The sequence below is a fragment of the Geotrypetes seraphini genome, chromosome 2 (genome assembly GCF_902459505.1).
Source record: "Geotrypetes seraphini chromosome 2, aGeoSer1.1, whole genome shotgun sequence".
NCBI lineage: Eukaryota > Metazoa > Chordata > Amphibia > Gymnophiona > Dermophiidae > Geotrypetes > Geotrypetes seraphini.
This window is the reverse complement of record NC_047085.1, coordinates 21,981,392-22,008,281: the sequence shown is the minus strand read 5'-3', so window position 1 is coordinate 22,008,281 and position 26,890 is coordinate 21,981,392. Positions and strand designations below refer to the sequence as shown.

General features: G+C 46.8%; 1 protein-coding gene across 16 annotated transcripts in view; it reads right to left on the bottom strand.

Annotated features, from left to right (window-relative positions):
- The window catches only part of PTK2 (protein tyrosine kinase 2), a 779,173-nt gene that overhangs the window by 666,077 nt on the left and 86,206 nt on the right, over positions 1-26,890 (bottom strand). For 10 of the 16 annotated variants that reach the window (XR_004538103.1, XM_033930844.1, XM_033930848.1 and 7 more), the window contains exon 2: positions 23,537-23,927. The exons of 1 other annotated variant lie outside the window; for it this stretch is intronic. Coding sequence is in view for 12 of the 15 variants with exons in the window: in XM_033930844.1 (XP_033786735.1) it covers positions 23,537-23,636 (100 nt within the window). In the remaining 3 variants the exon portion in view is untranslated. Of the gene's footprint in view, positions 1-789; positions 901-6,387; positions 6,440-23,536; positions 23,931-26,890 lie in introns of those variants that run through there. 5 more of the 16 variants (XM_033930845.1, XM_033930835.1, XM_033930837.1 and 2 more) reach the window with 5 other exon arrangements.

Genomic DNA, 26,890 nt, shown 5'->3' with positions numbered 1-26,890 from the left:
TGTGTGGTTTTTGTAATATCTAGATAAATCCATATTCTTTGACCACAGAATAAAGTTTGAAGATTGTGAAAATAAAATTTCATATCATTATTTAAGCCTTGTTCAAATATAAAGGAAACAAAGTTTCTCTTGCAGCTGTCTCAGTTATGGATTCCTCCAGTATTGCTGATAAATTCCCAACATCAATTTGTCCCTGGGATCTTTTAGAGACAGCTGAAATATACTTTATTAAAAAAGGAAACAGCTTCAGATGCAAGCTTCAAAATTTCTACAGAGTATTTCTTAAACATTTCTGAAGCAGAGATCACTGTGGCTTTGGGAAAATTCAAGACTGGGAGATTTAAACGTTTGTTAAAATTATCAATGTGTTCAATTTTCCTCTGAGAAGACAATCAGTAACTACAGTATTTCTAAAGTCCTAGAGATTCTTAACGTCATCATACAAGCATTGGATCTGGCTTCAGGTATCGATTTTAAATCATATATATAGAAGAGAATTAGACGGGGAAAATTTTTCCCCATCCCGTTCTCGTGAGTTCTTTTCCTGTCCCTGCCCCATTCCTACAAGCTCTGTCCTCATCTGCACAAGCCTCAAACACTTAAAAATCATAAGTGTTAAAGGCTTGTGCAGTTAAGACACAGCTTCCACGAATGGGACAGGGACAAAACTCACAGGGACGGGACAGGTAAACTGAGTTTCCTGCAGGGATGGGAACAAATTTGTCCCCATGTCATTCTCTGATCTATAGCCTTCGACACAGTATCAAATTTCAAACTCAATGCAATTACCTCCTCCAATGATTTCTTGACTAGATGTTAAATCTTGTGGAGCTTTCCAAACTGATAATAATGAAACTGCAGCAGGAGTTGACATATTCCCATCCACTCCAAGCGTCTCAATTACACAGGGGATGCCTGATGACTCAGGACCCACAACTAGAACCTGCAGGTCCATTGCAGGATCATTAGGCTCTACCCATGTGGACATGGTGGTGGACTGGGATCAGGGGTGGGGTGGGGGGAGAAGAGTGACATCATGCCCCAAAGCAGCATGTGCTTCTTCACTATGCTGCAACACAGGGCCAACTACTACAACCCTGATGGCATATCAATCAATCTTCTGCTGTACTGGCAAGAATCATCAAGCCAGCAAGGAAATAGCTTTAATCAGCCCCTTCTTCTTCGTATGAGGCATCACTGAAACTGAAGAGATTCCATACTACTTAGAAAACTCAAGGTATGCCAAACAGAGTCTTAACAAAAATGGCACTCTGGAATTGATGTAAAAGTTTTTTAATTCATAAAATATGGCAGATAAACTATGCAGGCAATACAGATAATATAAAGTCAACAAAACAGTCTATAGTTGGTATGGATTAGAGCTGTCCGATTTAGGAAAAAATATTTTGATTCGATTCAGCCTATTGAATCTATTTTGATTCAATTCGATTTTCCTGCCCAAATGGGTATTTTTTTTTTTTTTTCAAACATCCTGGTGGGTTTATTTTATAGCCTCTTCACCCCCTTTGCACCTCTCCTACCCACACTGGTGCTGTGGTGTAAACAAAATAATAAAAGACTTTTCCTCTCTGTTAAATCCTAGCTCACGTTCGTGGTCTAACACCATCTCTGGCAGGATACACATATTCTTGAGGTTGTTTTGTTGTTGTTTTTTTAATAAAAGGTGAATTGATGAAAATCCTTTATGTGTGAAAATGAAAAAGAAATGCAATAAGTGAGAAAATACTTCTTATAATAAATACATTAGTGAAAAAACATGTTTGTGACAAGTAAGTGTATTCTGTATGCTATTTGAAAAGTTTTGACCAAAATCAAACAAAAGAGAGAGGAAGAGGTGTGATTGAAATCAAATGGTGGAAATCACATTCGAAATCAGATGAACATGACGTGGCAGCAAAGTGTATTGGTGCCACCAGTGTTATAGATGATTACTAAATAAATTACAGGTATAAATTTGAAGGTGTTGAAATTACTGTTAAGAAACACAAAAAAATATACATACCAAATTTTAAAAGCCACAATCTTAATTAAAACATGGATCCAAAATGTCAAGTCTATAGTGAACAGAGGGACAATACTATGTAATCTAGAACATAAAAAATAATAAAACCTGATTTGTCTGTGATACAAACCCAGCGCCTTAATCTTCCTCTTCACAAACTCAGCGCCTTAACCTTCCTCTTCACAAACCCAGCGCCTTAACCTTCCTCTTCACAAACCCAGCGTCTTAACCTTCCTCTTCACAAACCCAGCGCCTTAAGGACATGCACCCAGAAATGCTATTCAGAGTCAACGCACCTACACCACCTACTCTCACCAGAGCTGCTTAACATAGAAACATAGAAATAGACGGCAGATAAGGGCCACGGCCCATCTAGTCTGCCCACCCTAATGACCCTCCCCTACCTTTGCCTAGTGAATAGAGCCCACGTGTCGATCCCATTTGGCCTTAAAATCAGGCACGCTGCTGGCCTCAATCACCTGCAGTGGAAGACTATTCCAGCGATCAACCACCCTTTCAGTGAAAAAGAATTTCCTGGTGTCACCTCGTAGTTTCCCGCCTCTGATTTTCTACGGATGCCCTCTTGTTGCCGTGGGTCCCTTGAAAAAGAAGATATCTTCTTCCGCTACGATGCGGCCCGTGAGATACTTGAACGTCTCGATCATGTTACCCCTCTCTCTGCGCTCCTCAAGCGAGTATAGCCGCAGTTTGTCTAACCTCTCTTCGTACGGGAGATCTTTGAGTCCCGAGACCATCCGGGTGGCCAGTCTCTGAACCGACTCCAATCTCAGCACATCTTTGCGATAATGTGGTCTCCAGAATTGCACACAGTATTCCAGGTGGGGCCTCACCATGGATCTATACAATGGCATAATGACTTCCGGCTTACGGCTGACGAAACCCCTGCGAATGCAACCTAGGATCTGTCTTGCCTTGGATGAGGCCTGCTCTACCTGGCTGGCAGCCTTCATGTCCTCACTGACGATCACCCCCAAGTCCCGTTCTGCAACCGTTCTTGTTAGGATCTCACCATTAAGAGTATAAGTCTTGTATGGATTGTGGTTGCCTAGGTGCATGACTTTGCATTTTTTGGCATTGAAGCTGAGTTGCCAGGTCCTAGACCAGTGCTCCAGTAGGAGTAGGTCGTGCATCATGTTGTCGGGCATTGAATCATCGTCCGTTGTGCATTTTCCCACTACATTACTTAGTTTGGCGTCATCGGCGAATAATGCTATTTTACCTCGAAGCCCTTCTGCCAAGTCTCTTATAAAGATGTTGAATAGGGTCGGTCCCAAGACCGAACCCTGTGGCACTCCACTGATCACCTCCGTCATTTCTGAGGGGGTGCCGTTCACCACTACCCTTTGAAGCCTACCACCAAGCCAGTTCCTAACCCATTTCGTCAATGTGTCACCTAATCCTATAGAACTCATCTTGTTCAGCAACCTGTGGTGTGGTACGCTATCGAATGCTTTGCTAAAGTCCAGGTACACGATGTCCAGGGACTCCCCAACATCCAGCTTCCCCCGTCACCCAGTCAAAGAAGCTGATCAGGTTGGATTGACATGATCTTCCCTTAGTAAATCCATGTTGACGGGGGTCCCGTAGATTTTCCTCATCCAGGATCTTATCCAATTGTCGTTTGATCAGAGTTTCCATAAGTTTGCTCACTATAGATGTTAGACTCACTGGTCTGTAGTTTGCCGTCTCCATCTTTGAGCCTTTCTTGTGGAGTGGAATGACGTTAGCCGTCCTCCAGTCCAACGGGACGCTTCCCGTACTAAGGGAGAGGTTGAAGAGTGCCGACAGTGGCTCTGCCAAGACATCACTCAACTCCCTAAGCACCCTGGGGTGTAGGTTGTCAGGCCCCATTGCCTTGTTAACCTTGAGTTTTGACAGCTCATCGTAGACACTGCTGGGCGTGAATTCGAAGTTACTAAATGGGTCAACTGAGTCTGCCCTTGTCTGTAGTTGAGGGCCAAGCCCCGGCGCTTCACGGGTGAAGACTGAGCTGAAGTATTCATTTAATAGCTGGGCTTTTTCGGAATCCTTTTCCACATAGTCTCCGTTTGGTTTCCTTAGACGTACAATCCCGCCAGAGTTTTTACTTCTATCACTGATATACCTGAAGAAGGATTTATCTCTCTTCTGGATGTTCTTTGCCAGAGACTCCTCCATGTGAAATTTAGCCTCCCTGACTGCTGTTTTGACTGCTTTTGACTTGGTCAGGTAGTCTGCCCTAGAGTCTTGTTTCCCCGATTGTTTGTAAGAGATGAAAGCTTTTTTCTTTTCCTTGATGAGGTCCGAGATCTCCGCAGTGAACCATTGTGGCTTGTTGTTTCTTCGCCGCTTACTTACTAATTTAACATAGCGGTTTGTCGCTTCTTGTATGGTGGCTTTCAATGTCGACCACATTTCTTCCACGCTATCGGTTTTTGCTTGGCTTAGTAGCGCCTGGTGAACAAAGGAACCCATGTCTTGGAAGTTTGTGTCCTTGAATTTGAGGACCTTGGTCAGCGTGTTAGATTTAGTGAAACCTTTCCTAAGATTGAACCATACCATGTTGTGGTCACTGGAGGCCAATGTGTCGCCCACCGAGACCTCTGTGACACTTTCTCCGTTGGTAAGTAATAGGTCCAGTATTGCCTGATCCCTTGTTGGGTCTAACACCAGTTGCTTCAGACCAGCTCCTTTCATAGAGTTTAATAGCCTCCTGTTGCTGCCAGAATCGGAGGTTAGTGTATCCCAATCCACATCAGGCATGTTGAAGTCACCTAACAATACTGTGTCCCCACGCAAGGTGATATTTTCTATATCCCCGATTATTTCCATATCCAGGTCAACCTGTTGTCTTGGGGGCCTGTAAATTACGCCAAGATACAAGCATTTGTCCTTCCCTCTGGCCAAATTAACCCAAAGGGATTCTCCAGTGTATTGGACATCTGAGATTCTTGTGACCTTAATGTCATCTTTAGTATATAATGCTACACCTCCTCCCAATCTGCCTTCTCTGTCCCGGCGAAGCAAGTTGTAACCCGGTATGACCATGTCCCACCCATGGGAGTCTGTGAGCCAGGTCTCAGATATCGCCACCACATCCAGGTCGGCATTCCTTATTTCTGTTTCCAACTCCAGGATCTTGTTTCCCAAACTGTGTGCGTTGACGTACATAGCCCTCCATGTTGTATTTTTGTTACATATCAGTGGGGATATACCTGCTTGAGCTACTTGAACACCTACAGCATAATTTGCGTTATATATGTTCCCCCTAGACCCAGCAATCTTTGCATTGTATATGTTCCCCCTGGACCCAGAACTACAATGTGTATTCCCCACAGACCCAGATCTACAATGTGTATTCCCCAAAGACTCAGAATTACAATGTGTACTCCCCTTAGACCTGGAATTACAATGTGGCCCATACTTATGATTTGAACCTATCCCCGACTCGAAGGTGTGTGTACTCGCCCCTGACCCAAACTTTCGGTGACTTCTTACCTCATCTTCAAAACAGTATTTACAGTTTAGTTCGTTAGGTATGCTGTTTGTGTCTGTACCCTCCCCCGACTTACCTAGTTTAAAGCTTAGTGGATATGTTTTTTGTCATGTCTATATTGTAAATTATGTAATCTTTGTCCTGTCTTGATTATATTGTGGATGTACCTTGTAACCCGTTCTGGACTCCTCTGGGAGGACGGGCTAAATAATTAAGCAAATAAATAAATAATATTAGGAAGACCAGGTAAAACTCCTAAGATTAAATGCTAAGAAATGCGGTAGCTAATTAAACCATGGATTTCTCTATAAAAGTATGTACAAAAGATTAAAAAAATTATTTAACCCATATTAAAAAAATATAAAAACTAACAGAGCAATTAGCTGACTCAAATCCAAACAACCATGTATAAACGTTAAAAACATCATAAGGTAGGTACATAACAACAAACTGAATTATAAGCAAACACCAATAATGTGGTTTCTACCTGAATAGGCTAATTCTCAATGCTCTGAGAAGTAAGATATGCTACAAAAAAATGCTGTGGGGGAACAAAAGTCATAAAATAGTCTCCAGAGAATGACATTAAAGGTCTATGTCATTGTACAGAAAGTCAAAAAGTGTCAAACATGAAAAAGAAGAAAAAAAAGAGGCATTTTAAAGAACTTCTGCCCAAACTGTTTTAACCAAACCTAAACAAAAACAAAACAGGTAAAGATGTGATCAAAATCACATTCTAAATAAGATATATACTTTTTCCGCCAATTCGTATTTATATGCCACCAGTGGTATGGACAAATACTAAATAACAGATATAAATGTGAGGTAAAGAAAATACTGCAAAAAAATACAAAGAACAAATACATACCAAATTTCAAGAGCCACGGTCTGAATTAAAAATTGGATCCAAAATGTCAAGCCTATAAAGAACAGAGGGACAATACTATATTGAATAATCTAGAACATAAAAAATAATAAACCCTGATTTAACTATAATACAACCAATAGTTATAATATTAGAAAGTCCATGTAAAACATCTAAGATAAACACTAAAAAAATGCGGTAGCTAGTAAGACCATTTACGGATCTCTATGAAAATATGTACACAAAATAAAAAAGATGAATGAAACTGATTAGCATAACTACCTCAATGCAAGAAAACATGTATAAAGGTTAAAAAGACTTCATGAGACATGTCCATAATAACAAGCCTTCACACCACACATTCACATCATGCTGCCATCTTGACATGCCTCCCTCTATTTTTTGTATTTTGAGTGACATTCAGTTCCACTGTTTGCATATTTTTAGTTCATCACCTAGGTTGAGTGAAATTGCCTGTTTTTATTTGTGCATCATAAATAAACATAGTAACATAGTAAATGACAGCAGATTGAAGAGCATTACAATTTCATGATTAAATTAAAATGCCTTTTTTCATTGTAAACCGCCTAGAACTCCCGGGTATGGCTGTATATAAAAATAAATTTATTATTATTCTGGGCCATAGACCTTAGAAGTCCACCCGGTACCGTCCTTGGGTTCCAACTACTGGAGCTGCCATTGAAGCTCCCTCCAGCCTATCTAAACCATCTCATTTACAGGATTAAAACAGTGAAAGTCTGGCCATTTATATTCTAATTAGAGATCCTATGGGTTCATCCCAATGGCAAAGAGTCCACTGGAGACAGTGCAAAGGCCAGCCGAAGGGCGTCAGGAGGAGCTTAGCCTAGTCCGAAGCAAAGTCCAGAGGACGTGGAGGAGCGGAGAGCAGAGGAAGCAGAGAGGGAGTTAGCTGGGAGAGGAGCTGAGAAAGTGGAGAGGGAGGCAGACAGGACACGGAGAGGGGAAGAGGCGAGAGATAACTCCACCTACTCCCCCCCCCCCCCGACGTCACCAGCACGCCACAGCCAAACTCCCCCATAAAAGGGAAGGAGCCAACAGCACGCAGCAAAGGCGCTCGCCTTAGCGAGAGCGCCTTTGCGAAGGGCCTCAAGGAAGGCCGAATCTTTATTACAAGGACTCCAGAAAAGCACCAAGGTAAGGACACAGCATACCACAAGGCGGAGTACAACCACCAGGCACATACAATTAATTAACTAGCAGGCGGACCTTAGCAAACACCCAAGCAGGAGAAAAAACTCGAGAATGGCAGGGAAAACTAGAATCACCAAGACTACAATCAAGACCGGCGTTCCAGTCACCGAAGAGATCCAGAAGATGGCCACGGTCTCCGTGCAGACGGAGGACGACCCAGGACAGAGGTTTCTGTGCAGACCGAAGCTATTCCCCAGCAGAAAACTTCAGTCTCCATACAGACAGAAGAGGTCGACCAGCAACAGCTAGACAGAGACATCCTGAAGGAGCTGATGAGCCTAAGGGAAGAGGTGAAGTGCCTGAGAAGCATTGGGGAAGATGAGGACTTCATTGATGGAGTCATCCAGGAGCTCTCCCAAGTCACCGAGCATGCACAAGACAAGACCATCTTCGAGACGCCCAGACCAACCAAATCTACAGCTTTGAAACCAACTGTTGGGGTACAAGAGGCTAGAGACGCTGACTCCTGGCAGCTGGTTACCTCCTCTACAGGCAAACACAGGCTACCCTCTTCTTCTTGCAAACAGGGTAGCTTTACATCGACCCCACAGATCACCTTGAGGAACAGGTTCCAGCTTCTACAGGAAGGACCTACCAATGAAGTACAGGAAGATGTCCAGCAGATGACTCTGGTTCCGGGGGCAACGAATCAGCTCCCCCCGAAGAAGCGCAGAGTGGTAGTCATTGGGAACTCCCTGCTGCGGGGCACCGAGGGACCAATATGCAGACCAGATATACAATCAAGAGAGGTTTGTTGTCTGCCAGGAGCCAGGATCTGGGATGTGACCGCCTGCTTAGAAAGACTTATCAAGCCCCAAGACCACTTCCCTATGCTTCTCATCCACGTCGGGACGAACGACACAGCCAAGAACGCCCCGGATAAAATACCTGAAGACTTTGGCGCCCTAGGTGAGAAGCTTAGGCGGATGGAAACACAAGTGGTCTTCTCCTCGATCCTTCCAGTGAGAGGTAAGGGAAGAGCCAGGGAAGATCGTATCCAGAGGGCAAACGAGTGGCTACACAGATGGTGCAAAGAGATGAACTTCGGATTCCTGGACCATGGAGAGGGACTACAGGGTCCAGACGGGCTCCACCTGACCAGAAGAGGTAAGAACGTCTTTGGACACCGACTAGCTCGCCTGCTTCTAAGGGCTTTAAACTAGGTAAGTTGGGGGAGGGTACCCACTCTCATACTGGTGTGGTAAGTAACCATCCTGGCAGGGTAAGTTACCACTCCATTTCTGAGTCTGAGGTAAGTACACACACTGCAAACAGTACTATAGGAGTCACACTAACTCAAATGGGAAAATTTCCACGGAGACCTAGCAAACAAAGTATGGAGGGCTATGTACGTTAATGCCCACAGTTTAGACAATAAAATTCTGGAATTAGAGACTGAAATGAGGAACGCCGACCTAGATGTGGTGGCAATATCCGAAACCTGGTTCACGGATTCCCATGGGTGGGATATGGCTATACCAGGATATAACTTACTCCGTTGAGACAGAGGGGTAGCACTATACACTAAAAAGGACATCAAAGTTACCAGAATCGCAGATATCAAGTACACCGGGGAATCACTCTTGGTGAACCTAGCCAGGGGAAATGACAAATGCCTGTATCTTGGTGTTGTATACAGACCTCCAAGACAAGATATAGACATAGAATTAATCGAAGACATCGAGACCATCACTTTGCGTGGAGACACGGTACTGTTGGGGGACTTCAATATGCCTGGTGCAGACTGGAACAAACTTTATGCTACGACCAGCGGCAGCAGAAGGTTACTAAACTCCATACGGAGAGCACAACTCAAACAGATGGTATTGGAGCCCACTAGGGATCAGGCGATACTGGACCTGATACTCACCAATGGAGATAGTGTCACAGAGGTTTCAGTGGGCGAAGCGTTAGCCTCCAGTGACCACAACATGGTGTGGTTTCACCTCAGGAAGGGATTCACTAGGTCAAACACATCAACGAAGGTCCTCAACTTTAAGGGCACTAACTTCAAGAGCATGGGAGATTTTGTTTACGAGGCGCTACAAAACCAGGACACGACAGATAGTGTGGAGGTACTGTGGTCAGCTCTGAAATCTACCCCACACGAAGCAACCAACCTCTATATAAAAACAGTGAGTAAACGGCAGAGGAACCTCAGTGGTTCTCTGCGGAGATCTCGGACCTCATGAAAAAGAAGAAAAAAGCATTTGTCTCCTGCAAACAATCAGAAAGACTAGAAGCTAAAGAAGACTATCTGGCAAAGTCTAGAGCTGTCAAAACAGTCAGAGATGCCACACTCCGGATGGAAGAGAATCTAGCAAAGAACATTAAAAAAGGGGATAACTCCTTCTTCAGGTATATTAGTGACAGAAAAAGTAGTCTTTCCATTCCTTTTGTGCTTATCCTTTAATTGTTGACTCTTTCCTTTCTAAGATTGTATTTCTTTCCTGCCTTTCCTACTGTGTCATGTATTACGTTAATTAGTTTTTTTATTATTTTTTGAAAACTTATCCCTTTATTAATTGTGTATGTCTACTTCATGTATATTTTAAATATGTATTTTGCTGATTTGTACATCGCTTAGAATTTGGAATAGGCGATTAATCAAATAATAAATAAAATTGAAACTTGAAACTTGCACCTTAGGAAACCAGACAGGAACTATGTAGAATCGGACTTTGATAAAGCTGAGCTACTAAATGAATACTTCTGCTCAGGCGCCAGGATCCGGTCCACAGCTGCAGACAATGGATAACTCAGAAGACCCGTTTCAAAATTGAGTTTACGACCAGCAGCGTCTACCATGAACTATCAAGGCTCAAAGTGAACAAAGCCATGGGACCGGATAAACTACATCCCAGAAAGCTTAGGGAGTTGAGAGATGTCCTGGCGGAACTGCTATCTGCGCTCTTCAATCTTTCCCTAAGTACAGGAAGAGTCCCATTGGACTGGAAAACAGCTAACGTCATTCCGCTCCACAAAAAGAGTTGCAGAACGGAGGCTGCAAATTACAGACCGGTAAGTCTCACATCGATAGTGAATAAACTTATGGAAACATCAATCAAACACAAATTAGATACGATCCTGAACGATGAGAATCTACGAGATCCCCATCAACATGGATTTACAAAGGGAAAGTCCTGCAATCCAATCTAATCAGTTTCTTTGACTCGGTAACGAAAAAGCTAGATATGGGGGGAGTCCCTTGACGTAGTGTACTTGTACTTCAGTAAGGCTTTTGATAGCGTCCCACACCGTAGGTTATTGAGCAAGATGAGTTCGTTGGGATTAGGAGAAACACTGACTACATGGGTTAAAGACTGGCTCAGAGGTAGACTTCAGAGGGTGGTGGTAAATGGTACTCTCTCCGAAACGTCGGAAGTGATCAGTGGAGTGCCGCAGGGCTCGGTCTTGGGTCCGATCCTATTTAATATCTTCGTAAGGGACCTGGCTCAGGGGCTTCAAGGTAAAATTACATTATTTGCCGATGATGCTAAACTATGCAACATAGTGGGCAAAAGCACAGTGCCCGACAGTATGGAGCAGGAGCTACTTTTACTGGAACATTGGTCCACAACTTGGCAACTAAGTTTTAATGCCAAAAAGTGTAAGGTCATGCACCTTGGCAGCAGAAATCCATGCAGAACTTACACCTTAAATGGTGAGACCTTACCAAGAACTGCAGCAGAACGGGACTTAGGAGTGATCATTAGTGAAGATATGAAGACTGCCAATCAAGTGGAGAAAGCTTTAACCAAGGCTAGACAAATGCTGGGCTGTATTCGAAGAAGTTTCGTCAGCTGGAAGCCCGAAGTTGTAATGCCGTTGTACAGGTCCATGGCGAGACCTCATCTGGAATATTGTGTACAATTCTGGAGGCCACATTATCAAAAGGATGTGCTGAGAGTTGAGTCGATTCAGCGAATGGCCACCAGGATGGTCTCAGGACTCAAGGATCTCCCATATAAGGAACGTCTGGGTAAGTTGCAGCTATACTCACTCGAGGAATACAGAGAGAGGGGTGACATGATTGAGACGTTCAAATATGTTATGGGCTGTATTGAGGTAGAAGATATCTTTTTCCTTAAAGGACCTACGGCAACAAGAGGGCATCCATTGAAAATCAAGGGTGGGAGATTTCATAGCGAACACTAGGAAATATTTCTTCACCGAAAGGGTGGTTGATCGTTGGAATGACCTTCCACTGCAGGTAATTGAGGCCAGCAACGTGCTAGATTTTAAGAAGAAATGGGATAAGCATGTGGGATCACTTCAAGGAAGAACTTAGGGAGGGTCATTAGAGTGGGCAGACTTGTTGGGCCGGTGGCCCTTTTCTGCCGTCATATTCTATGTTTCTATGTTTTTTGAATTCCGTCACTGTTTTCCTCTCCACCACCTCCCTCGGACATCCACCACCCTCTCCCGTGAAAAAGAATTTCATAGCATTACTCTTAGGTTTACTACCCCTCATCCTCAGTTTATGTCCTCTACACCAGCATACTTCAACCACCGGTCTGCGGACCGGTGCCACTCCGCAAAAATTTCCTGCCAGTCCGTGAAGGATTCGGGTCTCCTCCACAAACTGCACACTGGGCAGGAAGAGAGGCTCCGGTGCTGGCGTCAAGTTGACTTGCAACTTCCTGTTGCTGTCGTGTATGCCTCCTGCCTTCGCTGCGTATGCCGGGCCTCCTGTCGCGGTTTCATGAGGCAGCCTCGGGGCCTTTGCTAGGCTGGCCCGCTTCGATGATGCGAGGCGGACCGGCCTAGCAAAGGTCCCGAGGCTGCCTCATGAAACCACATCTAAACTACTGCTAGTGGCAGCTGTGTGGTGAAGTTAAAAGCACACAGAGCTGCCGCTAGGCTACAGGAGAAAAATTTGCTGGAGAGGAAAGGGAGAAGGGGTACTCCCGGACAAAGGAGAAAGGAAGGGAGTTACTACTGAATAAGGGGGAGGAGGGAAGGGAAGAGAATTACTGTTGGATAAGAGGGAGAAGGGGTAATGCTGGACAGGGTAGGAAGAAAAAAAGAAGGAAATAGCTGGCAGGGAAATTAGAGGAGGGGAAGGGGTTAGGGTGCAATGGAGAGATCAGATGAGGGAAAAGGAAGAGACAGAGGAATGAGAAAGTAGAGAGAGATTGATGCTGGGAAGGGCATCAGCGGAGAAATAAGGAGAGAGGGACAAAGATGCTAGATCTGGTGTAGGAGAGATAAAAATGAAGAGAGCAGTGAAGCTGGAATGAATCATGTAAAAAGGAAAGAGGAGACACAGGCTGGATGGAAAGGGGAGAGGGACATAGAAAGAAGGCAGATATGGAAGGGGGAGAGGGCAGACAATGGATGGAAGGGGCAGATGCTGGATTGAAGAGACAGAGGGCAGACGCTGGAAGGAACAGAGTGAAAAGATGATGAATGCAGAAACCAGAGATGACAAAAGGTAGAAAAAAATAAATTTATTTCTATTTTGTGATTAGAATATATCAGATTTGAAATATGTATCCTGCTAGGGCTGATGTTAGACATAACTGGGGATTGCAAAGCCCAGGCAGTGCTTCTTTAGCTTCCAACTGACTTAGGGCTCTCTCTGACCAGGGGGCAGTTGCCCTAGTTGCACTCCCCTAACACTATTCCTGTCTTGTATGACTGCGGTATTCTGTTAGCATATTTCTTTGTAGCATTCTGTAATAATTTGGCTTATTCAGTTTTCTTGATAGTAGAGGGGATATATGTGAAGGGGAGGGGAGACAGGAGTTTTGTTGATCCTTGCTCTATATTATTTGTATTTATAAAATGACAATTTTATAGAATATTGTTTCTTGTTATACTTTAATAAAATACGTTCAATATAAAATCATAACTATTTGAGGCTTGTGCGGATGGGATCAGAAGGTTTGCGGGGACCGAGTTCACGGGGATGGGGCAGAGATGATGGTTTTCATTCAATCTTAGTAGTTTGCCAATCCACAAAATAATTATTTTATTTCCGCCGGTCTATAGGTGTAAAAAGATTGAAGAACACTGCTCTACATTGTGAACAAAAAACCCTCAAACCAAAATGTTTTTTGTTGTAGCTTCCACAGAACTTAGCCGATTCTTATTAAATTTAGTGCATCATGTCCAGAATGAAGTTAATTTAAAATGCTGTAAAAATTTCTCACCTCTCACCACACTACTACCACAACACTACCTTGTAAAAATGAATTGTTGCTATGGGATACGAGCAGAAACACTACCTTGAAAGAGACAGACACCACAGGTAGCCCATGCAGATGACACTTGAGCAGGATTCCCATGATGTACACCAGGGGTGCCCAATAGGTCGATCGCGATGGGATGGGCTCTGCGATCGACTCACTTTGCCTTGGCGATCTACCAGGCCGATCAGCCTTCTTCTCCCCGACATCAATTCAGCCATTGGAGATGAAGTTCAGGCCAGCCAATCGCTGCCTGGCAGGGCCAGAACTTCCTCTCCAACGGCAGAATTGACGTCGGGGAGAGGAATGCTGGTCGGCCCAAAGCAGGGAGAGCTTGGGGCAGCGGCGGCTTGGGGGCTTGTTCCCCGAAGGCGGCGGCAGTGGCTTGGGGGAGGGCATGAAGAAAGAAAGAAAGGGGGCAGGCAGGGAGACAGAAGGAAAGAAGGGAATCAGAAAAAAAGAAAGGGGGCATGAAGAAAGAAAAAAAGAAAGGGAGGCAGGGAGAAAGAAAGGGCAGGGAAAGAGGAAGAAAAAGTTGGGGGAGGGAATGAGGTCTGGAGGAGAGGAAGCATTCAGGCTGAAAGCAGGGAAGAAAGATTGGATGCACAGTCAGAAGAAGAAAGTGCAACCAGAGACTCATGAAATCACCAGACAACAAAGGTAGGAAAAATGATTTTATTTTAAATTTAGTGATCAAAATGTATCTGAATTTATATCTGCTGTCTATATTTTGCACTATGGCCCCCTTTTACTAAACCGCAATAGTGGTTTTTAGCGCAGGGAGCCTATGAGCGTCGAGAGCAGCGCTGGGCATTCAGCGCAGCTCCCTGCGCTAAAAACTGCTATTGTGGTTTAGTAAAAAGGGAGGGGGATATATTTGTTTATTTTGGTATGGTTGTTACTGAGGTGACAGTGCATAGAATCATCTGCCTTGACCTCTTGGAAAAAACCCTGGAATAGGAATGATAATTAACATTTTCTCTGTGTACGGTGTGCTTTGTGGTTTTTTTTTAATTTTATTGTTGGTAGATCATTTTGACTTGGTCATTTTAAAAGTAGCTCACAAGCCCAAAATGTGTGGGCACCCCTGATGTACACTATGGATGAATTATGCCACCGAGTCAGCCATCGACTCATGGCAACATGCACTGTAAAGAATCCACCCTATGATGTTTCATAGCAGAGAACAGGAGTGGTTTTCCAATGCCTTCTCTTGTGCAGTGTGCGGCTCCACTATGTTGCTGCTGCCAACATAGGGCCCCTTAGCATCTGGTATTCACAGGTGGTCTCCCATCCAAGTACTAGCCAGGCCCAACCCTACTTAGCTTCTGATACTTAAAAGCAGGCCTACAGAGGGTGGCCAGGCCATAGGCACACCCACACATACAATATAGTTCCTTAGCACTAGCCAAAGGCACTGAGATAAAGCTCAAAACATCTAACATAAACCTCTGCCTAGGATTTCAGCTGAAAGACCTTGAATGATATTTAGCAGTAACTCAAAACAGCACAAAACCAGACCAAAGATTCCAGGAGAAGGAACAGCTGCATTTGCACAACACAAAAAGGCTTGGCATTAACTATCATATTAAGAAGAAAATTAGCAAATATAGCTGAGCACCACTGAACAAAAAAGAAGAGAAAATATAGAAAGCCAAACAGCACAAAAGAGAGGGAACCATTCAGGTGAGATACTTCACTGAACTGCCAGCTGCATTACTGGAATGGACTGGGTCAAACACTGGAAATAAGACAGTAGCAAACAAACATAGCAAAATCACAGTCACCATAGAATGAGAGGTGACCAACCACTCAGCCAAAAAGAAAAACATTAACACTAAGGCAGCTGATGGCGGTAGAAATAAAACCTCCTGAAAACAAACACTTGGAAGGAGAAAAGGAAATCACCAAGCTGAAAACCAAAATACTGAAAAGGAAGTAATAGCATAAGTCTTTTTAGTTATCAGTGATTAAAAACTCAACACACTTAAATTAGAGGCACAGAAGTGCAGAGTTATTGTAGGGCTCTTGAAGGGTATGGTGCACTTGCACTATTCAAAGCCAGGTCTACCTTAGTACTTTGTCAAGCCTCCCCCCCCCCACACACACACACACACTTTTGAGCCTTTAAAAAGGTGGCTTCTCTGAAGGATCTCATGCTAAAGATGGTCTTTCTGGGGGGCCCTGCATCAGCACACAGTATATCGGAGTTGCCACAAACCACGCCTGCCCTTTGTGAAAGATTCTGTCACTATACATATGGTGACAACTTTTTTGCCAAAACTAATTTCTCCATTTGATGTAAACTAGGAGATTTCCTTTCTTGCCTTTGTAAACTGGAGTTCAGACATGCTCGCTAAGAAGCTGCACAAGCTGGATGCATGGATTTATGGAAACAAATTTCTTCTGCCTTTCAGATCTATTTGTGCTATTCTATGGGCCAAACCAAGGGTTGGTGGCTTCCAAATCATCTATTGCTCACTGGATCAAGCAGCCACTGAGGCTGTATATATTTGTCAGAACAAGCAGGTACAAAGAGGTCTCCAGACCCATTCTACCTGAGCACAGGCTCACTGGGTATCACCTAAAAATATCTGCAAATCAGTGAACTGGTCACTGCTACATTTCTGGCCAGAAACATAGTAAATGATGGAAAATAAAAGACCTGCCAGTCAGCCTTTGACTGAGCTATCATTCAGGGTACCTTTTTTTCACCCTACTAGTGAGATTCTGCTTAGGTACATCCCTCTTGTCCAAACTGGTATGGCAAGGATGATAAGGAAAGGGAAAATAACTTTCCTCGAGTCCTGCAACACCAGTCTGGGACCTATCCTTGAAAGCTTCAGCTATATGGGTCTAATAGGGTTCTCTGCTTCTTTTTCAGATGATGTGCATAGTACCTTGTAAAGGTTAATTGGTTAATTTCATTAAGCTGCAATGGTAGATGGGGGTTTGGGTATTGCACAAGGGACCCTACATTGCTTTGGCAAATGGAATACTGGAGAGTTCCAGGGAGTACCATACTATGTGCCAGTAATGTACCATCTGTTGGTAGAAGGGGACAGAACTCACTTGTTCAGACTGACAGGACTCAAGGAAAAGAATTAAAGAAACATGACTAAATTTTACTTTATTAATGAAAACCTATATTTTAGACATGCTAGCTCTGCATTTGTTATATTAATTTCATTTGCTGGTAAGTTTCCAGGATAATTATTTTATCATCATTGGTAGTTAGATTTTGATGTGAATTAGAATATTCATGTTTGCACTTAAATTTTATTCAGGTTATTTCTACAAACTAGTTACTGGTCCCCTTATTTAAATGTCTATCTACAAATAACTTATTAAAAATTAATTGATTTGAATATGCAGTCTTTTTTTTTTTTAAGTGAGTGTTCATTATACCCAAGTTCTTATTTTAACTTACCATACTAAGTCTATCTGAAAAACAACGTTAACAAGAAAATAACCCCTCAAAAGAAAAATGCATTTATTGCTAATCAAAAGGAGCCTTTTTCTACAGGTTTTCTCCAATTTGTCTCTATGAGAAAACTGCTTAGTTAATAAGACTTACAGTATGATTTGAAGCAGTTACCTATTCTTTTATACAGTCTTAACACCAAGTATCAAAATTGCATTATTAAAGTAAATAAAGAACACAACAAAACCTTTTGTACTCTAGTTGGAGAACCAAATACTAGTCTCTCTCATACGTTCCCTTGATCTGTTACTTCAATTACATACACTGAAAAGCACAGTTACTTACCGTAACAGGTGTTATCCAGGGACAGCAGGCATATATTCTCACATGTGGGTGACGTCATCTACGGAGCCCCGGCGCGGACAGCTTTTCAAGCAAACTTGATTAAAGTTTCAAGTTTGCACACTGCACCACGCATGTGCGTGCCTTCTCGCCCACTAGAGGGCGCATCCCACCTCGTGGTCCTCAGTTCCATAACTAGCAAGGAAGCCATCCCCGGGGAGGCGGGCGGGTTGTGAGAATATATGCCTGCTGTCCCTGGATAACACCTGTTACGGTAAGTAACTGTGCTTTATCCCAGGACAAGCAGGCATGATATTCTCACATGTGGGTGACCTCCAAGCTAACCAACAAAGGGCAGGTGGGAGGATGGCAATTTAGGAAAACAGATTTTGCAAAACTGACTGGCCAAACCGGCCGTCATTCCTGGATAAGGTGTCCAGGCAGTAATGAGAGGTGAATGTATGAACCGAAGACCAAGTGGCAGCCTTGCATATGTCCTCCATCGGAGTGGATCGGAGGAAAGCTATCGAAGCTGCCATCGCTCGGACCTTGTGCCCCGTGACTCGACCCGGGGGAGGAAGGCCGGCCTGAGCGTAGCAAAAGGAAATGCAAGCGGCCAACCAGTTAGACAGAGTGCGCTTGGAAACTGGGTGCCCTAATCGATTGGGATCGAAGGACAAAAACAATTGAGGAACCTTCCGATGAGGCCTGGTGCGTTGAAGATAAAATGCCAACGCCCTCTTACAGTCAAGCGTGTGAAGCGCCGTCTCGCCCGGATGGGAGTGGGGCTTCGGGAAGAACACAGGAAGGACAATGGACTGATTGAGGTGGAAGTCAGAAACAACTTTAGGTAAAAACTTAGGATGGGTGCGGAGGACCACCTTGTCGTGATGAAAGACAGTGAAAGGAGGGTCCGCAACCAAGGCTTGCAACTCCCCAATCCGCCTGGCGGAGGTGAGGGCAATCAGAAACACCGCCTTCCAAGTCAGAAATTTCAAGAGGGACTTGTTGAGTGGCTCAAAAGGGGGTTTCATCAGTTGAGCCAGAACTACATTCAAATTCCACACGACAGACGGAGGCTTAAGAGGGGGGCAAACCCTGAGTAACCCTTTCATGAAGCGTGTCACCAAGGGATGGAGTGACAGCGGGCGTCCCTCCAGAGGTTGGTGGAAAGCGGAAATCGCACTGAGATGAACCCGCACCGAAGTGGTTTTCAAGCCGGAGCGCGACAAATGAAATAAATATTCTAAAACCGAGGATACCGGAACTGATACCGGATCCAGGTGAAAAGACGAACACCAGGTGGAAAACCTGGTCCATTTCTGCGCATAGCAAAGCCTCGTCGAGATCTTGCGGGAGGCTTCCAACACCTCCTTCACCGATTGAGACAGGTCCGGAGGAGTCAGGGAACAAGAAACCAGGCTGTCAGGTGCAATGACTGCAGATTGGGATGTAACATGGATCCTTGACTCTGAGACAGCAGAGAAGGAGAGACAGGCAGGGGAAGAGGCTCTCTGGCACTGAGCTGGAGCAGCAGGGAGAACCAGTGCTGACGCGGCCATCGAGGTGCTATGAGAATCATCGTGGCCGTGGACGATTTTAGGTGTACCAACGTTCGCATGATCAGAGGGAACGGAGGGAATGCATACAGGAACCTCCCTTCCCAGTCGAGTAGGAAGGCATCCGCTTCCAGACGGTCCTGCGAGTACATCCGAGAACAATATAGTGGTAGTTTGTGTGTCTCCGGAGAGGCAAACAGATCCACCTGTGGCGTTCCCCAGCGAGCGAAAACCTCGCGTAGAACAGCTGAGTGTAGAGTCCACTCGTGCAGTTGCAGAAGTCGACTCAGTTTGTCCGCCAGGCAATTCCGTTCTCCTTGGATGTAGACCGCCCGGAGGAAGATGTTCCGGGAGGCCGCCCACTCCCAGAGGCGAAGAGCTTCGGAGCAGAGGGGCCATGACCCCGTTCCTCCTTGCTTGTTCACATAATACATTGCCACCTGATTGTCCGTGCGGACGAGGACCACTTGGTCCTGCAATATGTGAACGAAGGCTCGAAGTGCTAGGAAGATGGCTCGCAGCTCTAGCACGTTGATGTGACACTGACGGTCTTCTGCCGACCACAGGCCCTGCGTGCGAAGACCGTCGAGATGGGCTCCCCACGCGTACTCCGAGGAGTCCGTGGTCAGGACCTTGCGAAAGGGCGGAGTGCGAAACAATAGCCCCATGGACAGATTTGAAGAGTCTGTCCACCAACGCAGCGATTTCCGCAATGGCGGAGTTACCGAAATGAGGCGAGACACCGGGTCGCACTCCTGACGCCACTGGGACGCGAGGGTCCACTGAGGGATCCTCAGATGTAGCCTCGCAAACGGTGTGACATGTACCGTCGAGGCCATATGGCCCAGCAGCATCATCATGCGCTTGGCCGACACCTTCGACAGTTGAGAGACCTGGTGGCTCATCCGTACCAGGGCTTCCAACCGCTGGGTCGGCAGGTAGGAGCGTAGGCGCACCGTGTCCAGCACCGCACCTATGAATTGAAGAGACTGCGACGGCCTCAACTGAGACTTTGGAAAGTTTATCTCGAACCCGAGAGTTTGCAGGAAGGCAATAGACTGTCGGGTCGCTGAGATAACCCCCTCCCTGGTCGGGGCTTTGATGAGCCAATCGTCCAGGTAGGGGAACACGTGAAGTCCACGCGACCTGAGGGCTGCCGCAACCACCACCATGCACTTCGTGAATACTCGTGGGGACGCGGCCAGGCCGAAGGGCAGTACCCTGTACTGGAGGTGGAGGTCCCCCACCTGGAATCGTAAGAATCTTCGACAGGCGGGGTGCACCGGAACATGGGTGTATGCTTCCTTCAGGTCGAGGGAGCACATCCAGTCCCCTTCCTCCAAGAGGGGATACAGAACCGGGAGAGACAGCATTCGAAACTTCTCCCGGGCCAGGAATTTGTTGAGCTTCCTGAGGTCCAGTATGGGGCGCAGGTCCCCGGTCTTTTTTGGGACCAAGAAGTAGCGGGAGTAAAACCCCGTGTCCCACTGGTCCCTGGGGACCGGCTCGACCGCCCGAAGCTTCAAGAGGGCTTTGGCTTCGGTTATAAGGGTCGGTAGCTGCGAACGGTTGCAGGGGACTAAACTTGGGGGACTGTCCGGCGGCGAGGACACAAAGTTGAGCGAGTAGCCCTCGGAGACGATCCGGAGCACCCAAGCGTCTGAGGTAATCCCGGTCCATGCCTCCCGGAAGGACCGAAGACGGCCCCCGATAGGAAGGGGTTCCTGTGAAAGTGCGGAGGGGAACCCGCCCCGTCCGCTCAGCCCGTCAAAAGGAAGGCGCGGGTTTAGAAGGGCCCTGCGCCTGGGCTTGGGGTTGCCCCCCTCTGCCTCGCTGAGACGGACGTCTCGGAGGTGGTCTCGAGAAAGCCGGGGTCGACTTCTGAGGGTATCGGCGCGGCGGAGGCCGAAAGGGTTTCTGCGGCGGGGGCCTAGGTTTGGGGCGGACCAGGGATGCTAGAGAGCGCTCCTGTTCCGACAAGCGCTTGGTCGCCGCGTCCAATGACTCGTCGAATAACTCGGACCCCACACAAGGCAAGTCTGCCAGGCGTTCCTGCAGGTTTGGGTCCATGTCGAGGGTGCGAAGCCAGGCCAAGCGGCGCATGGCCACCGCGAGGGCCGACACCCTCGAAACCAGCTCAAAGGCGTCGTACACTGCATGGAATAGGTACAACCGCAATTGAGACAGGTTGGACATAAACTTGTCGAATCCTGCTCTTTGGGGGTCCGGTAACGAGTTTCGGTATTGAGGAAGGTCCTTCACCATACCACGCAAAAAGGAGGAAAAGGTGAAGGCGTAATTTAGAACCCTGGTGGCCATCAGGGAATTTGAATAGAGGCGACGGCCAAACTTGTCGAGGGTCCGCCCCTCCCTGCCTGGTGGAACCGCCGCAGAAACCCGTGAGGGCTGTGATTTTTTAAGAGCAGACTCCACCAGAAGGGACTGGTGTGAGAGCTGCGCCTTATCGAACCCTTTAGGGGGAATCGTCCTATACTTCGATTCCATTTTTGAAGGCACAGACGTGACTGTAAGAGGGTTTGACAAGTTCTTCAGCCAGGTTTGCAGAAGGACACTGTTGAGAGGGAGTCTAGGCACCTCCCTAGGAAGAGTGGGGAGGTCCTGTTCCTCCAAAAATTCTTTGGAATACCGAGAGCCTACCATCAGGTCAATCCCCAGGGCTTGGGCCATGTCCTGAACGAAGGATGAAAATGAGGACGGCCTAGCCTGGGGGGAGGGGGTTCTCGACCGCCCCACCGAGGAGAGGGGGGAGGCCTCATGGGAATAATGAGGGTCCCTAACCGATCCCGAATCCCAGGATCCCCTCTCGAGGGCCCTCGAGGGGGAAGGGGAAGTTATCCTCCTCGCAGAACCCTTGGGTGAGGACCCCGGGGTTCGTGGGACACTCTCCCGTTTCCTCGGCGAGGCGGCCCGGGAAGACTTCCCATGGGGTGAGCGGAGGAGCCTCGGGTTGTCGAGGCGCAGCTCCGACACCTGCAGTGCCTCGCCCCCGAACGACGAGGAACGGTCGCGCCGAGGGGAGCCTCGGGGCCGCTTGGACTTCCTCGATCGACGCCCCGTCCGAGGTCGCGTCGAGGGCGAGGCGTGTCTGGAAGACCCGGAGGAAGAGGAGGAAAGGCGGCGCACTCTGCGCAACTTTTCTTTGGGCCTTACACTGCGCTCAGGGGGTTCACCCGAGGTCGAGGTCCGGGGCGGGGCCGAGACCGAGGTGAACGGGGCCACAGTACCCGAGACCGGGGTCGCCGAGGCCGGGGCTCCCGAGGGAGCCGAGGCCGGGGCCTCCGAGACCGAAGGCGCCCAGGCCGAGGTCGAGGCCGCCGGAACCGCAGCTCGCTGCAACACTTCCAGGGCTCCGGACAGCTCCGATGAGATCAGAGCTCGGAGGAGGTCCTGGAAGGCCGGAATCCCCACGAAGGTGGGGAGTTCCGAGTCCGGGGCACACTCCCTGGAGGGCGACCTCGGTCTCGAGTATTCCCTCGGGGTGTGCGGAGTCGAGGTCCGATGCGGGGCCGGGGTCGACCCACCCGCCTTGGCCTGACTCGAGGATGGCTTCTTTGCTGAAGGGGATGGAACAGAGGACTTACCCGAAGCTTGCTTCACTGACGAGGCCTTCGAGGAAGAGGGCCGAGGCGAGGCCGAGGCCCCCGAGGACGCCGAGGCCGAGGTCAAGGCCGGGGCCGAAGCCGAGGCCGACGTCGAGGCCTTAGACGGCGCGTCGACGGCGAACAATTCGGCCATTCTTGCCTTACGGCGACGGAGGGCCCTGTTTTGGAAGGTAGCACAGCGATCACACGAGTCTGTCGGATGTTCGGGCCCAAGACAGACGATGCACCACCGGTGAGGGTCAGTGATGGAAAGCAACCTCTCACACCGGCTGCACTTTTTGAATCCCGTAACAGGACGGGACATCCACGAAGAAAAAGAAGAAGGCCGGGAACGTACCAACGTCCCGCGGCCACGGCTTCCGGGAGCCCCCGGAGGCCGACGAAAAACGAAAGACTTTTTTTTTTTTTTTTTTTTGAAAAGAAACGAAAGGAAAACAGCACCGCGAACTAATTCGAAGGGAAAAACAAACTAAACGCGGCAGCTAGAAGGCAAAAACACTGGAGCTCAGATCCACAGGGCTTTCTTGCTCCGCGGAAAAATTTGAACTGAGGACCACGAGGTGGGATGCGCCCTCTAGTGGGCGAGAAGGCACGCACATGCGTGGTGCAGTGTGCAAACTTGAAACTTTAATCAAGTTTGCTTGAAAAGCTGTCCGCGCCGGGGCTCCGTAGATGACGTCACCCACATGTGAGAATATCATGCCTGCTTGTCCTGGGATAATGTAAGCTTAAAATATAAAAAAAATCCCAACATACAAAATTTGAAGTTGCTTGTACCTTTAGACCAGCATATTGGGAAAGGGCTACACCCCTTTTTCTCCATACAGATAGCACCTGCTTGTTTCAGGCCCACTTGGCCTTCCAGTTCCAACAACATATGCACAGTTGTGGAGAGAATGAGCCAGGCTTCAGCATATCATGTCCCACTTCAGTGTTTAAACACTTTTGGTTCCTACAGGGGGCTGTCAAGCAGCTTTCCGAATGTACGGAATTCATAAGCAAGAAGAATAGCAGTTCTTGGCTGTATATGTTCTCATTTCATTTTATCAGCAGAGACGATCATCGGTATTCCTTTGGTAATATATTCCATCAACACAAAGAATGTGTTTCAACAGAATCTTCTCGTGCCTTGAAAATTTAACACACAGACCATCCCCTTAGAGAGTAGCTGCTGAACAGAATGCAACCAGTCAGTAATGTGACACCGTCTATGTTTCTAGCTTCATTCAAGAGGGGACAGGAGGTGGGGAAGGATTGGAGAAAGGGAAGGCAGGCGATTAGCAAGCGCCTTATTAATATGCTAATCTCACCCTTCTGTTCCATTCTCAATGCAGACTCCTGTTTACAAAACTCACAGCCCAAGTCTAAAACTGACTAAGCTGCAAATCAAGTTTGACCCAGGTCACATCTATAAAATGCTTGATAACATTTGTTGTTTTATATTCAACCAACCTTCTATATTATTTTATTTCTAAATAACTAGCTTGAGCAGGTGAAGACCAACTGGAAAAGAACATTTTAATACAATTATTTATATATCTAACAAAATTCTTTTTTTAAGGCAATAAATTTATTTTAGCTCCACTATTAAAACAACTTTAAAACATTAACATTTGAACATACCAAAAAATAAATGCAATGGGGTTATTTTCTTACTACTACACACAAATGTCCAATATGAATTCTCAAGGAAAATAAGGACAGTACACCGTTAGCTCTTATATAAAGATGGGAAAACATCAATTTACATTATTCCTAGGAAACTAAAGCAATTGCAGATTTCTAAATATATTCAGACAACTGAAAATACAAAATTTAATGTCATATTTAAATTACCTGGTTACACAGATTAACACATTATAAATTTATTATACCACACACACATACACACAGCTCTTCCGTTGACAATGTTTTCACTTTCAGGGAAGGATTATAAAGATAGGGTTATATTACCCTCTCCAAAAAGAAAAATATTATGCTAGACCAGGGGTTTCCAAAGTCCCTCCTCGAGGGCTGAATCCAGTCCAATGAATATGCATGAGATCTATGTGCATGTACAGCACAGTTACTTCCTGTTGCCGGGTCCTGCCTAATTTCTGTTTCCGTGAAGGCCGGACCTGGCAGCGAGGAAGGCCCGAAGCAAGTAAAAGCAGTAAGTTGTAAGCTTCCCTCCGGGGCCCTGTGTGCGTGCCGGCTTCCCTTCTCTTCCCTCCCCCCTCACGGGACGCAACTTCCGGTTTCGGAGAGAAGGGAAACCGGCATTCATACAGAGCCCCGGAGGGAAGCTTACAACTTACTGCTTTTACTTGCTTTGGGCCTTCCTCGTTGCCGGGTTCTGCCTTCACGGAAACAGAAAGTAGGCAGGACTCAGCAAAGAGGAAGGCCCGAAGCAAGTAAAAGCAGCAAGTTATAAGCTTCCCTCCATCGCTGATCTATGAAAGATAGGTCAGCGATGGAGGGAAGCTTACAACTTGCCTAGCGACTACCGGGTTTGTGAGCTGGGAGGGATGGGAAGAGAAATGCTGTTGCTGCATCGAATAGGGGAGGGGAGGGGGAAGAAAAATATTCTGCTGCTGCACCCATTTTGGGGGGAAGGGAAGAGAAATGTTGCCGCTGCACCCAATTTTTTTGGGGGGAGGGGGAAGAGAAAAGCTGGTGCACCCAATTGGGGGGGAAGAGAAAAGCTGCTGCTGCACCCAATTGGGGAGGGGAAGAGAAGTGCTGCTGCTGCTGAACCCAATTGGGGAAGAGAAAAAAAGTGCTGCAGCAGCACCCAATTGGGGAGGGGGAGGGGAAGAGAAGTGCTGCTGCTGCAGCACCCAATTGGGAAGGGAGAAGGAAGACTAGGGAATGGAGAGGAGAGGCAAGAGATGCCAAGACCATGGGAGGGAGGGAAAGGAAAGGAGCTACCAGACCATGGGGGGGAGAGATGTCAGTGCATATGGGGGAGGAGGAGGAGGGAGATGCTAGGGCATGGGGGAGAGAAGGGAAGGAGACAAAGATGCCAGACCATGGGGTGGAGTGGGAAGGAAGGAAAGGAGAAGAGAGAGATGCCAGAGCATAGGGGAGGGGTGAAGCTGAAATAAATCATGTACAAAGGAGAGAAAGGGCACAGGATATACAGTTTATTGAAGGGACATAGAAAGAGGGAAGATGCCATATAGAACAGAGAAAAGGCGGACACTGGATGGAAAGGGCAGAGAGGGTGATCAGAGAATGCAAGGGGCAGAGAGAGGTGGATAGTAGATGGAAGGGGTAGAGAGAGAGAGAGGGCAGAGGCTGGGTGGAAGGGGCAAAGAGAGAACAGATGTTGCATGGAAGGGAGCAAGGGCAAACGCTGAATAGAAAGAAGAGAGCGTAGAAGATAATTAAAGCAGAAACGACAAAAGGTAGAAAAAAAATTTTTGTTGCTTTACGTAGAATCAAGTAGTATTGTAACTGTATTCATTAAAGTTTATAATTAGGAAATTGAAATAAGGCAGTTTTTTTGGGACTAAATCCCTTTCCTCAGGTCAGGACAGGATACCATAACAGCAGGGGTGCCCAAATGGTCGATCGCGATCAACCAATAGATCACAAAGGCAATGCGTGTCGATTACGTTGCCTTTGCAATCTTTTTCTTCCTACCTCCCCAAGCTAGGCCAGGCACGTGCAAGCACCAGACTCAAAAGACTTCACCTCTGACGTCAATTCTGACGTCGGTGAGGTAGTTCTGGGCCAGCCAATCGCTGCCTGGCTGGCCTGGAACTTCCTCTCCGACGTTAGAATTGACGTTAGAGGTAAAGTCTTGTGAGTCCGGCACTTGTACTTGCCTGGCCTAGCTCAGGGAAGCAGCAGGGAGAAATCAGCGTGGTGGCTTAGGGGGTAGGGAAAGAATGGGGGAAGTGGAGAAATCAGCGTGATGGCTTGGGGGGGACAGGAGGAGAGAGAAAGAAAGACAGGCAGGGGGAGAGAGAGAGAGAAAGAAAGGCAGAAATAAAGAGGGGGCAGGGGGAGAAAGAAACAGGCAGTCAGGGGGGAGAGAGAAAGAAAGAGACAGAAAGAAAGAAAAGGGAAGTGGCAGAAAGAAAGAAATACAGTGGAACCTCGGTTTGCGAGTAACACGGTTTGCGAGTGTTTTGCAAGACGAGC